Source organism: Pyricularia pennisetigena (genome assembly GCF_004337985.1).
Source record: "Pyricularia pennisetigena strain Br36 chromosome 7 map unlocalized Pyricularia_pennisetigena_Br36_Scf_8, whole genome shotgun sequence".
Taxonomy (NCBI): domain Eukaryota; kingdom Fungi; phylum Ascomycota; class Sordariomycetes; order Magnaporthales; family Pyriculariaceae; genus Pyricularia; species Pyricularia pennisetigena.
Window position 1 is genome coordinate 1,384,967 of NW_021940920.1, and position 12,015 is coordinate 1,396,981.

The 12,015-nt window shown below is 52.1% G+C and overlaps 5 protein-coding genes across 5 annotated transcripts; 4 read left to right on the forward strand and 1 right to left on the reverse strand.

The window, feature by feature from the left end:
• Positions 1 to 3,339: 3,339 nt before the first annotated feature.
• On the forward strand, positions 3,340 to 4,453 carry PpBr36_09525 (uncharacterized protein; the record flags this gene model as incomplete). Its single annotated transcript, XM_029896646.1, has 3 exons — positions 3,340 to 3,483; positions 3,575 to 3,859; positions 3,926 to 4,453. 3 exons carry the CDS (start codon positions 3,340 to 3,342, stop codon positions 4,451 to 4,453), a joined length of 957 nt encoding a protein of 318 aa, XP_029744844.1.
• A 1,862-nt stretch (positions 4,454 to 6,315) lies between these two features.
• PpBr36_09526 (uncharacterized protein) lies at positions 6,316 to 7,005 on the forward strand (the record flags this gene model as incomplete). The annotated part of the gene is made up of 1 exon (XM_029896647.1): positions 6,316 to 7,005. The coding sequence occupies one exon, from the start codon at positions 6,316 to 6,318 to the stop codon at positions 7,003 to 7,005; it is 690 nt and encodes a 229-aa protein (XP_029744679.1).
• Positions 7,006 to 7,974: 969 nt separating this feature from the next.
• Positions 7,975 to 8,771, forward strand: PpBr36_09527 (uncharacterized protein; the record flags this gene model as incomplete). The annotated part of the gene is made up of 2 exons (XM_029896648.1): positions 7,975 to 8,210; positions 8,663 to 8,771. The coding sequence occupies 2 exons, from the start codon at positions 7,975 to 7,977 to the stop codon at positions 8,769 to 8,771; spliced, it is 345 nt and encodes a 114-aa protein (XP_029744680.1).
• A 105-nt stretch (positions 8,772 to 8,876) lies between these two features.
• Positions 8,877 to 9,985, forward strand: PpBr36_09528 (uncharacterized protein; the record flags this gene model as incomplete). Its single annotated transcript, XM_029896649.1, has 3 exons — positions 8,877 to 9,035; positions 9,163 to 9,560; positions 9,739 to 9,985. 3 exons carry the CDS (start codon positions 8,877 to 8,879, stop codon positions 9,983 to 9,985), a joined length of 804 nt encoding a protein of 267 aa, XP_029744841.1.
• A 973-nt stretch (positions 9,986 to 10,958) lies between these two features.
• On the reverse strand, positions 10,959 to 11,471 carry PpBr36_09529 (uncharacterized protein; the record flags this gene model as incomplete). The annotated part of the gene is made up of 1 exon (XM_029896650.1): positions 10,959 to 11,471. The coding sequence occupies one exon, from the start codon at positions 11,469 to 11,471 to the stop codon at positions 10,959 to 10,961; it is 513 nt and encodes a 170-aa protein (XP_029744842.1).
• Between the last annotated feature and the right edge of the window lie 544 nt (positions 11,472 to 12,015).

Here is a 12,015-nt window from a genome sequence, read left to right on the forward strand (position 1 = left end):
AAAAAAAAAAACCAAATCCCAAAGCACCAGAAGACTTTGGTTTGGAGAGCGGCGATATACGAACCCACGAATCTGCGCACAACTTCGCCGGATCGCAACGGGTCTGCAACGGACCAGACACTTGGTGTTGGAATAATTTTAAACTCGTAGCCTTTCTGCAAGGCACAACTCTGAGAGCAGTGACACCAAGGAGGTGGGCCGGTCCATGAGAATCTTGGGGCGAAAGCCTAGGGCGAGCCTAAACGCACAAGTCAAATCTTTGCGCCACCATCAAGTGCGAAAAAAAAGGTCGATGAAATAAAACAACATGGGACCAAGGCTCTTTTTTTGAAAGGCTAAACGGAATCTTGGATAACCGCGCTTGATGTTTGCCTAGGTCCCTAGTTTGTTCTTTGTTTGCTGCTGAGCCATCTCTTTGCAGCCGCTATAAGGGGGAGCCATGTTCAATAACGTCCTTTGTGCCTGGCCAAGCCCTTTCTGCTATTTTCGGCTGCAATATTGCTTTTATCTTTTTGCCGCACCCGCTGTTGCTAGAGTTGAACAAAAAAACCGTCAACTTTCTCCAGCACTAATTGCGTTGCAATCGAATGCTTGTATCCGGCCGACCTATAATTGGCGTAGCTCGGAGCAAGGCAAAGATGAAGAAGCAAAAGTATAGCTGGCATTTGCAGCTGGATGCAAATTTCGACTTTTTGAGACAATGGGACAATTGAGTTTTTTTCCTTTTTCCCCCTTTCCCCGCCCAGCCCAGTTCGCGGCTTATGCATATTTGGTGGCATCCCCGTTGGATCTTTTTTATTATTCATCTAGGTTAGCTGCTTTGTCTCCCAGTGTCATCCCAGTTGCTAGAAAGCCAGCCCATCGAAAAACTCAAGGAAATCGCAAATGTCATGACCAATGACGAGCCCCCAATTCGCTTGGCGAACTGCATTGAGCCCCTGTTAAATCTCAAACAGGGACGGCTCAGATTTGGGTGGCGGGGCTGCAGTCAGCCACACACGCACCAAATGCAGGACAGACAGACAGGTTGCTAGTTCTTTTTTCACTGCTTGCTAGCGAGTGCTGTCTTGCGTCTATTATGTATTTGGACACAAGAGACGATCGGTTTACGTTACCAGGAGTGAAAGTGCATACGTACATACCTACTTACAAACAAAGCTAAACCCAGCCTTTTTTTCTTCTCTCTTTCTTTCACATGCAGTGAAACCCAGATTGGTGGGAAAACAAAGTTGGTTGATGGTCCGGGTGGGGGGTTTCCCGTTGTGCACTCTCTACCAAGAACAAAGCGCACTTGAGCTGGGCCGATGTGGAGATGAATAAGTAACCATGCATCACGTTATGAGATCGATGGGAATTGTACGGTAGCAAGTGGTTAGGTACTTACGTAGTTGTGTTTCTAAATATGTGATTACCGTATGTGTTTGTAAAGAGTGCTAACACGTACCATCCCCCACAGTCAAGGTGAAAGGAGTCAATCAATCAATCAATTAATAATAAAAATAAACTTCGATGTTTAGTTGCAAGATACCAAATGCGTCTCAACTGTCGGATCATTCATCCGATGCAAGAGCAGACGGAACAGAGGAAGTCCGACCTCATAGCCAAGGCTCCGGCATTACTTGGTATTGGGAGCTGTTTATGTGTGTGTGTGTGTGTGTGTGTGTTTTTTTTTTTTCTTTTCTCTCTTCACTCTCTTCCTCTTTGCTCCCTTCTTTCTCTCTGTCCGAGGGGCGAGAGTGGGCCTGGCAATCCAGTGATGCATTGCATTAGACGTACATGATGGGCTCGTCATTCCAACGCCTTTCGCAACGGCAAAGTCAGACCATTGCAGATGTTATTGGAGCACAGCTGAGCTCAACGCTTGCAAGAGACAGTCAAAAGGTCCATTGGTGTCCTTGGTGTGGGTCCAAGCAAAAGGCTGAATGAAGTGGTGGGTGGCTCGTGCGTTGGCATAGATTGGCTCGGTTGCCTGACACCTCAGGGGGAAGCATCCCGGAAGTCTGTCAGCGAAGCAATAGAATAGGGCCTTGATATGGCTTCCCTCGTCGCTGTACGTCAGAGTTGGTAGAATGATGAAATTCTTGCCTACGTAGGCAGGTAGGGAGCAAACCTAAAATTTCCCAATCCATTATCAAAAAAGGTGATCGGCAACCTATTGAGTTTGGAGCGCGGGAAGACGAATCTGGAATTGGTTTTCACGCAAAGCAAAGCCCTCCCTGTCAGCGGAACAGACCCACTTCTTCCTTGACCCTGGTCCCTACTCCTTTTGCTTGGCACGCCCAGCACCCAACCCGTCCGCCCCAGAGGCAGGAGGTTCACAGTGTGGGACGCTGGCCCTGTCCACTCACTGTTCGAGAAACCGAACGGTCCAGAGGTGGCTGCATGCTCCGCCTCTCCCGACATTAACCCTCCTCCACCCATTTCCCTTCCCTCACTCGCTGCAGACAGCAACCCCCTCTCCCTCACCAGTCACCAAACCCAGAGGCGCCGACTTCTCGACAATTCCTTGGTGTCCACATTGCACCACCTGGACGGCCAACAACAGCGTTCGAATCAAACGATACGCCCAGCTGCTTCCCGATCAGAGCAGTTAGCACCCTTTCGACCGCCAACCCTGCGCCTGTCGAAAACCCCAAAGAAGGTTGAAACCAAACCCTGGGAACCCAAGGGTTGGAATTTGCTGACGGACAAACCGACATTGCCCGACTGCACTGCACAGAAAGTTATCTTCCTTTCGACCTGGACGACTTTCCGCCGGCTTCCACGCGAAACTCTGTGCTGTGACCAGCCGACGACGACGACGACAAAGCGACAAGGCAGCATTGCATTGTCTTTGACTCGGACGCAGACATCCGGCACATCACATCCATCTCCACTTCTACTGTGCTATCCGGGCTGAAAAAAAGCGAGCAGGACGGCTCTGACAGTTCACGACTCGATTGCAACATATCTCCTTCAATTCATTCATTTCGATCAATTCTCGTCCGCCAACCTCCTTGTTCTGGCACGACATCGAAACAGTTCAACGACTTGTGCCGACTTGGTAGATTAAACCTACGCCAACCATCACGAATCCTTCAATTCACAGTCGCTCCTTGACAACATTACCACCTCGAAATCCATTGACGATAGCGAACGTGGATTCCAAGATTGAACCGGCATCTTCCGCATTTTACTCACTGCGTATTACGTACCTGATCAGCTCCACTTCCGAACCGACTTTATTCCGGACGCCCTTTTCTCTTTTTCAACCTCAAATGTCCAACGTTGCTTGATAGACACTAGCTCTATATCAACATCGGAGGCAGCGATTACTGAAAAACCGGTGCGGTTTCTCCTATGCCATCATACGGCTCGTTGCATTCTCCATCCCTGCGCAAAATGGAACACTCAAGAGGACAGTACGGAGGTGGTCGGAGAGGCGTTAGCTTGGGGAATGTCATTGGTGACCCTTTTGCATTGGCGACGATATCGATTGCCGGCGTAAGTCTACCTGCAAGCCCCGGCAGGCTGATATTCCGAATTTGGTCGGCTTTTCTCCTGGTGAATACTGACAGAATTCGTCACTCCATAGCTTGCATGGCTCATTGCTTTCATCGCATCTATTGTGGCCCAGGTCCAGACAACACAGGGCTTCCCGACGTACACATGGTGGACAGTTGTCTTCTACTTCTTCTTGATTCCAGGTGTCTTTGTCGTCGTTGCCTCGGACACCATACAGACTTATCATGTTGCGCTTGTCGGTTACATGGCCTGCGGTCTGGTCCTGACGACTTCGTCGGTCAACGGCCTGGTGTATTCGACAAACGGCGCTAAGGAAGCCGCTGCAGCTGGCTTCATCCTGTTGTCCATGGTCACGGTAAGTTGCCTCTTCACGTCATGTTTCTGGAGCGAAAGATGCTGATCATCACGGACATCCCCGCAGATTGTTTGGATCTTTTACTTCGGATCCGCGCCCTCGGCCATGCCCCGCGCCTACCTGGACTCGTTCGCCTTGAGCAAAGAGTCGGCGAGCAACAACCGCCAGACCATGAGCGGTGGTGGCTACGGCATCGGCCGCCCTGAGACTTCGACGTCGGTCCAGCCCCCACAGATGTACACGTCGGCGCAGCTGAACGGCTTCGAGAACCCCTCGCCGATCAATGGCATGCGAAACTCTGGCGCAGCACCAGGAGGCTTCCCGGCACCATCCGGCCCAGCCAGCGGCCTGCCCAAGACGACGACGCCACCCGCGGGCGGTGCAGCGGACGCGGAGATAGTACCTCCAACTGAGTACCCGTACCGCGCCAAGGCCATCTACACGTACGAGGCCAACCCCGACGACGCCAATGAAATCAGCTTCTCGAAGCACGAGATATTGGAGGTTAGCGACGTCAGCGGGAGATGGTGGCAAGCGAGGAAAGAGACGGGTGAGACTGGTATTGCGCCGAGTAACTACCTCATTTTGCTATGAGGCGGCTGATACTCTCGCTTCCCGCAACGTCTGGCTTTGATCACGCTACCAAAACGTGATCGAGTCCATACCAAGCTTACGTCGACTACCCACCTAAATCACACACATCTAATTCGAATTTGATGACGAATGACGATACCTACGGGGTTCCATTTGCAATGGTGCCCCCGTCCACTCGCTTCTTTGATTCGACGAGCCGGTAATGGCGCATCGAGCGAACGCAGGATCACCACGCTGTATCCTTATCGACACTCTACCCGTCTACAATACTCGGTTCATTGTGCACCACGACTGCTGTCATCACACGACTTGCTGCAAGTGGTTTCCTCTTACAAACTTCTTCATCGTCCTCTGGAATGCATACGGCGTTTGGTTCAGCTTCTAGTCGCACCCCTCGACTTTATGGGGTTTATTACTGCAGCATGGCTTCGATCGCGCAGCCACATATGAACATATAGCGCTTTTATGGCCTTTTTGAAGCTTGGGGGGTTGGATTTTCCCGGACCCTCATGTTTGCTCTTGATAGGATATCGGGTAGCTGCTACATCCCCCAGAGCATGTAAAGTTTATGCATGTGGACCTGCGCGGGCCGATAAATGAGGGGGAAAAAAAAGCACCCACTCTCTTTGGTATCTTTTGTCCAAGGAACATATTTTCTTGATGTTCTTGGCCTTGGTTTGCTGGGATAGATGTCACGGCTTCATCCGTTTGTTTCATTTTTGCTCGGTCGGGATCTGTGTGGTTCTCTCGATTTTTCTTGACTCTGTTATGTTTCTTGCTTATCCCATTCTTATACTCTGTCACAATATCATTTGATCAAAAACCCATTCTCTTTTTTCTTCTCCTCTGTCTAAACTCCTTTTCTTGATTCTCACAAACGCGGTCTCTTTTGTTATTATTTTTCTCTGTCAAATAAGTCATGGAATGAAATATGCCCATAACGTCTCAAGGATTTAACACTTTGCGCTGCACCATGCCTTCTCTGATCTAGTGCCAGGAAATCGGTAAAGTGTCCTAAAATTTATGATACTGAATGTCTGAGATGCGTACATTCTTCCAGGCCGGTTGAAGACGAATCGCCAATGCTGCGCCACATTTCTGAATGTGGTGGCAGATATTCGTTCGCGGTTGTCGTCGAGGAGTATGATGTAGCTATATCTAGTGTGTTAATGCTAGACGCAGCGTTGTGGGCCATGTCCGAGGAATGTTATTGTTCTCAAATGTGAACTGAAACGCAAGCTCCAAGGGAGGTCCCGTTCGGCCAGATCTTTCAGCTCGTTCATCAAAGACCGGATCAGTGTGCTTTTCTACACAACGCCCAATCTGAAAACCCGCAAAGTATTACGTGCCATCACAAAAGTCCGTTTCCGACATATGGCCTTGGAGGTCACTTTGCAGCGAACGTGATGTGGTGCCCATGTCTTGTGCCAGTGCCAACTGACCAGGCCTTTTGACCATAATGAATGGACCTAGAACTTTTGGCACGTAAGTATCGAGTCTTGAAAGGGTCCTTGCCGCCGGCACTACTGCTTGTGTGGTTGAGCACTAGAAATCGGAAGATAGGAAGACAAAGAAACGGCTTTTGATCGAGGACGTTCTTTGAGAGACCCTGTTAAAGGCATTGTAAGAGGAATACCCAGAACAATGATGGGCTGCAGATCAAAGAATAACCATGTCCGGCAATGAATGGCTACCCGTTCATATTTACACATAAGTACAACCATCCAGATTCGATCTCACAGTAAGATTGTCCATGGCAAAGCTTTTCCCCCGTGAAGTGTTCCAATTTATACAGTCAACATCCACCTATATATAGCCCAGCTCCCATACCCCAGACATACGCGCATCGCACTCCACCAAAGATGTGCCACTACGATGACCCAGACCTGCTAACCTGTCAGTCCTGCCGCACCCCCTACTCCGACCCGTCCACATGGGAGGTCATGACCCACTGCGCGGCCTTCCTCGCAGGCCCCCGCGTGCTTTTGCGCTGCAGCGAGGAGCCGACCTTCCCCGGGCAGTCCTTGGGGGTGACCCCAGAGGGCGACCTGTGCAGGCGGTGCACAATGATAAAGAACGCCAGAGAAGCTGACCTCGAGAACAATAGCAACAGCAGCAGCGGCGACGGCACCCCGGAAGCGGACCCCGCAGCCACCCAAGACGGCGCGAGCCCGGCCCCGACACGCAAGAAGGAGCGCCTGGAGCGGCTCAAGCGCATGGGGACGGCGCGCACGGCGCGGTGGGCGGCGCACGGGATGGCGCACGCGCACGCGGGGCGGCCGGTCAACGCGGACGGGCCGCTGGGGGAGGATTCGGAGTGCGTGCCGCACAGCTGCCCGTTTGCGCGTCGGTGTCGGTACGGGTGCGCGTCGATGCGGGCGAGGTTGAAGGCGCAGCAGATGGAGAACATGCTGCTGCCGCGGGGCCGGCCGGAGGACCTGGTTGATGGGGACGGGGCCGGCGGGGACGAGGTGCCGCGGGTGCCGCGCTGCCCGTTTACGTACTACTGTCCGATCAACTGCATGGGTATGTATCTGCGTAAGCTCGAGTGAGTATGCCATGGCTCCCTCTTTGGGGTTGATGAAACGCGCGTTCCTCCCTCGCGTAAAGATATCCGTGGCAGTCTATAGTATCGGTGTATATAGGGACTGGGGCGGCGTTTCATTTAGCCTAATTCTCCCCCTGTCTGCCTCTATTCATCTGCCAGAGCAACTGTCATCTGCCTGAAAAGAAGAAGAAAAAGAAAAAAAAAAGAACTTTATCCAGTGATCCGTTTCATTATTAATTGTCTGCAGAGTATTTGTTTCTAGTCCAATTTGGATCCTCGAAATTGACGTTGACAAGGGGGCAAACGTGATGCGTGCTGCTGCCCAAAGCCGCCCTTCCGGAGAGAAGCCAGGGGGGGCATCATTTCGGCCAAAAAAAAAAAGGCAAGAAGCAACTCGAATGCGTGCACGAGGGCGTTTCGGAACAAAGCACGACAAACCAACTGGAGAAATTACCGCATGCGCCGAGGTGTGTGCAGTCAGTCCCCCTGGTATGAGGAAAGAATAAAGACCTCTTTTTTTTCCCCCTTCGAAGTCTTCTCGTTTCGAAGTGAAAGACTTTTGAAGATAAAAAAAAAAGGATATTTTTGCCGACCAGTGACAAAAGACTTTCGTCAAGGGTATAACAAAGGGCGGTGCCGCCCTGCCCTGAAAAAAGACACAAGGGAAAAGACGTGGCGCGCTTCATCGTCATGTTAACAAAAAGGCAAGACAAGAATGAAATGAAGCCGAGCGACAACGAAAATACGCCATCGAGACAGGATACCCCCAGGGCAGATAAGAATGCGCCCTTTGATGGCTGGCCCGGGATATAAACCAACTGCATTCGTCAAAACATACAACAAAAAGGAGCCTGTCGTCAGCAGACTATACAATTTCATACCGTCACCACCGACCCAAGTTTCCACATAACTTAACCAAGACGCCGATTTTCCAAGAAAAAAGAAATAATTTCCCCAGCAACCAACTTCCAACATGTGTGCCTACGACACCATCCTCTACAAGTGCGACTTCTGCGGCGAGGTCTACCGCGAAGAGCACAGTATCCTCCAGCAGTGCGCACGATTCGCCAAGGAGCAGCAGCCGTCGTCCCGGGAGCCAGAGGAGGTCAGCAGCAACAGCTATTTCGAGTCCAACTGCCCCAGCAAGAAGCACCACGGCAAGCACACGTCCTTGACGGGTCACTGTGGCTCGCGCAGCTGCAAGGAGCAGTATAATTCATTCCATTATTGAAGCGCTGGATAGGCGAGGGGAATAGAAATGAGCCTGATGCATTTTTTTTTCTCTCGCTGTTCCAAGTGTGTGGATTGCCAAAGATGGGTGAGTTTCAAGGATGCTTTGGTCCTTCAGGCGTCTGGATGTCGCCGTCATGGACTTGTTGGTACATTATACAAATATCTAAAATATCTTGTGAGTCAAACGCATTCCTTGCTGGCATTTTCACTTGAGCGGGTTTTCATTTTAACTGACACGAGGGTTGCCAACAGTTTCCAGCAGCAACTGCTGATGATAAAAAGAACAGACACTGACATGCCTTTGACCTGGCCAGCGCTGAACGCGCTTGTTGCAAATCGGCAAGGCAGTGTTACCCAAGGGTTAGGATGGGCTCAGCTCGGCAGTTGGTTTGGTCTCCACCAGGTTCCCACGTCCAATATGATTACAGCGTAGGATGGGATCTTCAAAGTAACCCACCAGAACCAGAACGACCAACGACGTACCCCGCACCCGTCACTCCGCCGACATCCAAGACGCGACGTCAGCACAAGATTTGAGTGTTGGCGCGTCAAAACAACGCCCACGGCCAGCACCACTTGATCCAAGCAGCAGTCTGCAAAAAAAAAGTACTCACCCCACCAACATAGTAACGGCAAACCAAAATGTCATCGTATCCATCGACATCGCAGACGCTCCAAACATACGGCGACTGCGTCTCTTCTCTGCGCACCTCCCTCTCCTTCCTGGAGTCGTCCGTCCAAACCCTAGACTCGGGCGTCGCCGACTTTCCACGATTGTGCAACGTCCTCAAGTCTGTCCGCGTACGCAAAACCTCTCTTATATTCTAGTCTTTTTTTTTTTTTCCTGAGTACCGAAAAACTTGACAATGTTTGCGCGAAAAAAAAGAACTAACATTGAAACACCCACAACGAAAAAAAAAAAAAAAAGCACTACGAACTCATCCCTGCAACAACCCTCTCCGCCGCCGAGGCCTCCCTCCGCTCCGAGATCGGCCCCTTTGTGTCGCTGCTCCTCGACCGCGCAGAAGGACACCTGGACCGGCAGGCGCGGCGCATCGAGACGCTCAAGGCCCGCGCGGAGCTGCAGGCCGGCCGGTTGAGCTCGACCTCGTCGCGCCCCGCCGGCGACGACGAGGCCGCCGCCGCGCGGAGGAAGCCGTCGGGCGGCAGGGCTGGGTCCGCAGCTGGGCGGAGGAAGCTGCAGGGCGGCGCGGCGCTCAGGGCCAAAATGCTCACGCAGCGCAAGGAGGCGTTGCAGTACGCCGTCGACAGGCTCGAGATGGAGGTGGCGCAGAAGGAGAAGGAGTTGAGGTTGAGGCTTGGCGAGTGAGCCCGGGGCGGGGGTTTGGCTCGTGTGAGAATGGGGTTGAGAAACACCCGATGTGGAAAGATGCCGAGACGGGATGGGCGAAACTGTGCCCTCCCGGCTAGTTCCGCACGAAGACGATCAACATTGACATGCGTCGCTTGGGTGGTTCCGGACTCGAGAACGAGGTCTATGCAGCTTGGTCGCGCCAAGAGTCCATTATGTGACGCTTGAGGAATGGCAGGAACCTCGGCAAGATCACAATCCGCCGACGAGGAACGGATGCGCGTTGACGCTAGTCTCGCACATTTCTCAACCCGAGAACGTTTCCGGGATAACCAGACTCTCTGGTACCCATTCTTATGTTGAGGGCCCATTCCTTGTGGTCGACGCTCCAAGCTCACGGTCGAGATTGGTGGCGGGGAAACCAACTTCAGCCTTGTGAATCCCGCTTATTGCGATTGCTTATGATCATTTGGGCGTCAACGGTCTCAGGAACGGCGCGGCTTGGGCAATATGAAACTGCGTGTTTTATATTTTTTATCGGATTGGCAACGCCTGTATCTAGGCAGAAACATGGGTGAATCTGCACTCGGCAAAGGTTTAGGTCCAAGGCCACAGCGGAGGAAGCCCGAGGTTTACCATGACAGGGAGAATGTTGACGTTGGAGAAGCCGAATCACGTATTTCAGGAGCAAACGTTTACCAAACTTGATTAAGACGATGGGCAGTGATTCTTCATCTTACTCACTATGACAACAGATAGAACTTACTAGCAGCATCATTTGATGTATTGGCTTGAACGACGTCGACCTCGAGTCCTTGCGTCAAGATGTTGTGCTGAAAGAGTCTGAGCAAGCACACGAACGCGGCATCCAACAGCTTGTTGAACCGACTGTCTACAGCTCAGTGCTCCACGCGAGAGGAAACAACCAGGCGCTCGCTTGGTTTTTGCTCTTGCAGTGTAGACGGCAACAGATATTGCTCGGCGTACAGTCAATGTCACGTAAATTTTGGGGACAACTCTGCCATGCCATGCTGGAAAAAAAAAAAAAAAAAAAAAATAACGCTAATAGCTACGATCTAGGTAGGTAGGTAATTACCGACCAGGAAGCCTGCCAACTTCCGGTGCACTTTTACCTCAAATACGGTCCATATACATCAAATTTGTCAGTGTAAAAAGTTATAAAGACAATAACGCTCTGCTGGTTGCGCAGTATTTATTGGTATAAGATGAAAACAAGAAAAAAAAGACTGGCCAAGCCATTGAACGACGCCCTTTCTCCAAACGCCTCGCATTGTAGTACCAAAAGCCCAAAATGCAAAGAAAGCACGAGTAACAAAAAAAAAAAAAAAGAAGTGGAGACGAGAACAAAGCCAAAGAAAAAAGAAACACGAGGCAAACTGTTGCTCTCCAAATCACTCCATGGCAATCTTCTGCGCGCCAGGGGCATTGGGCACGTCCTCGCTGGGCTTGTAGTCGGGGGCGTCCTTGCAGAACAGATCCCACTTTGCGCAGACGCCGTTCTTGATGCCGCAGTCGGTCACGTCGGGGTCGGCGGGGATGAGGCGGCGGTTGCCGGGCGAGTCGGCGTCGACGACCTGGCAGTAGGGCTTCATCATGCCGCACGTCACGGTGGCGCCGTCGCCGAGCTTGGCGCACAGCCAGGGCGTGATGCCCACCCCCTTGGTCTTGTCGCTGCTGGCGCCGATGCTGATGCCCCAGCGCCTGGCCAGGTGCGGCTGTTCGTCCGCGAACGACCGCTCCTCCGGCACGACGTTTACCGCCGAGCGTCGGCGGTCCAGGTAGCCGACGGACCGCAGCTCGTCGTACAGCGAGCGCGGCACGATGTACGTCGTCACCGCGCCGGGTGCTGCCAGGGCCGTGGCCGAGAGGGAGAGGACGAGGTAGGCGGCTTGCGTGAGCTGCATCGTTGGTAGTGCTGCGTGGGCCAGTGGGGCTAGCTATTGCCAGTGGAAAGTATGACAGTATACGGGTATCTCTGGGGGCGGGGGGGTTGGTGGCTGAATTCGAGCGGGGTGCGGATAATGATGGAGTAGCCGACTACGTGATTTTTTTCTTTTCTTCACAATGAAGCTTCTGGTCAAGCAAGCAAGTCACTACGCATGTCCGTAGCAGATGATTGTTATATCAACCTGCCAGTATCGTAGAGGCGGTCAGCAGTCTTCACAATGCCTGGCGCCTTTTAGACTAGCCAAGGTTTTTCTACCTTGCAAGTTCATCAGCAACGCAGTAATACGGCACTATAGCCGTAAACAACCAACCAAAAACCACTAAGAAAGTCGCAGGCTAGTTGGCAAATTTTGTACGAATTTTCTTTCGGCGGGCCCATGGCTGTAGCCGTTGCCCGGTGTTGTGGTCGTCTTACTGTGCAGAGGGTGGCTGTGGGTACGTTGCTCCGCCGTAAGCACCATGCTTGGCAGGGCCCTAAAATAGCCGCTGTCCAGTGAGATG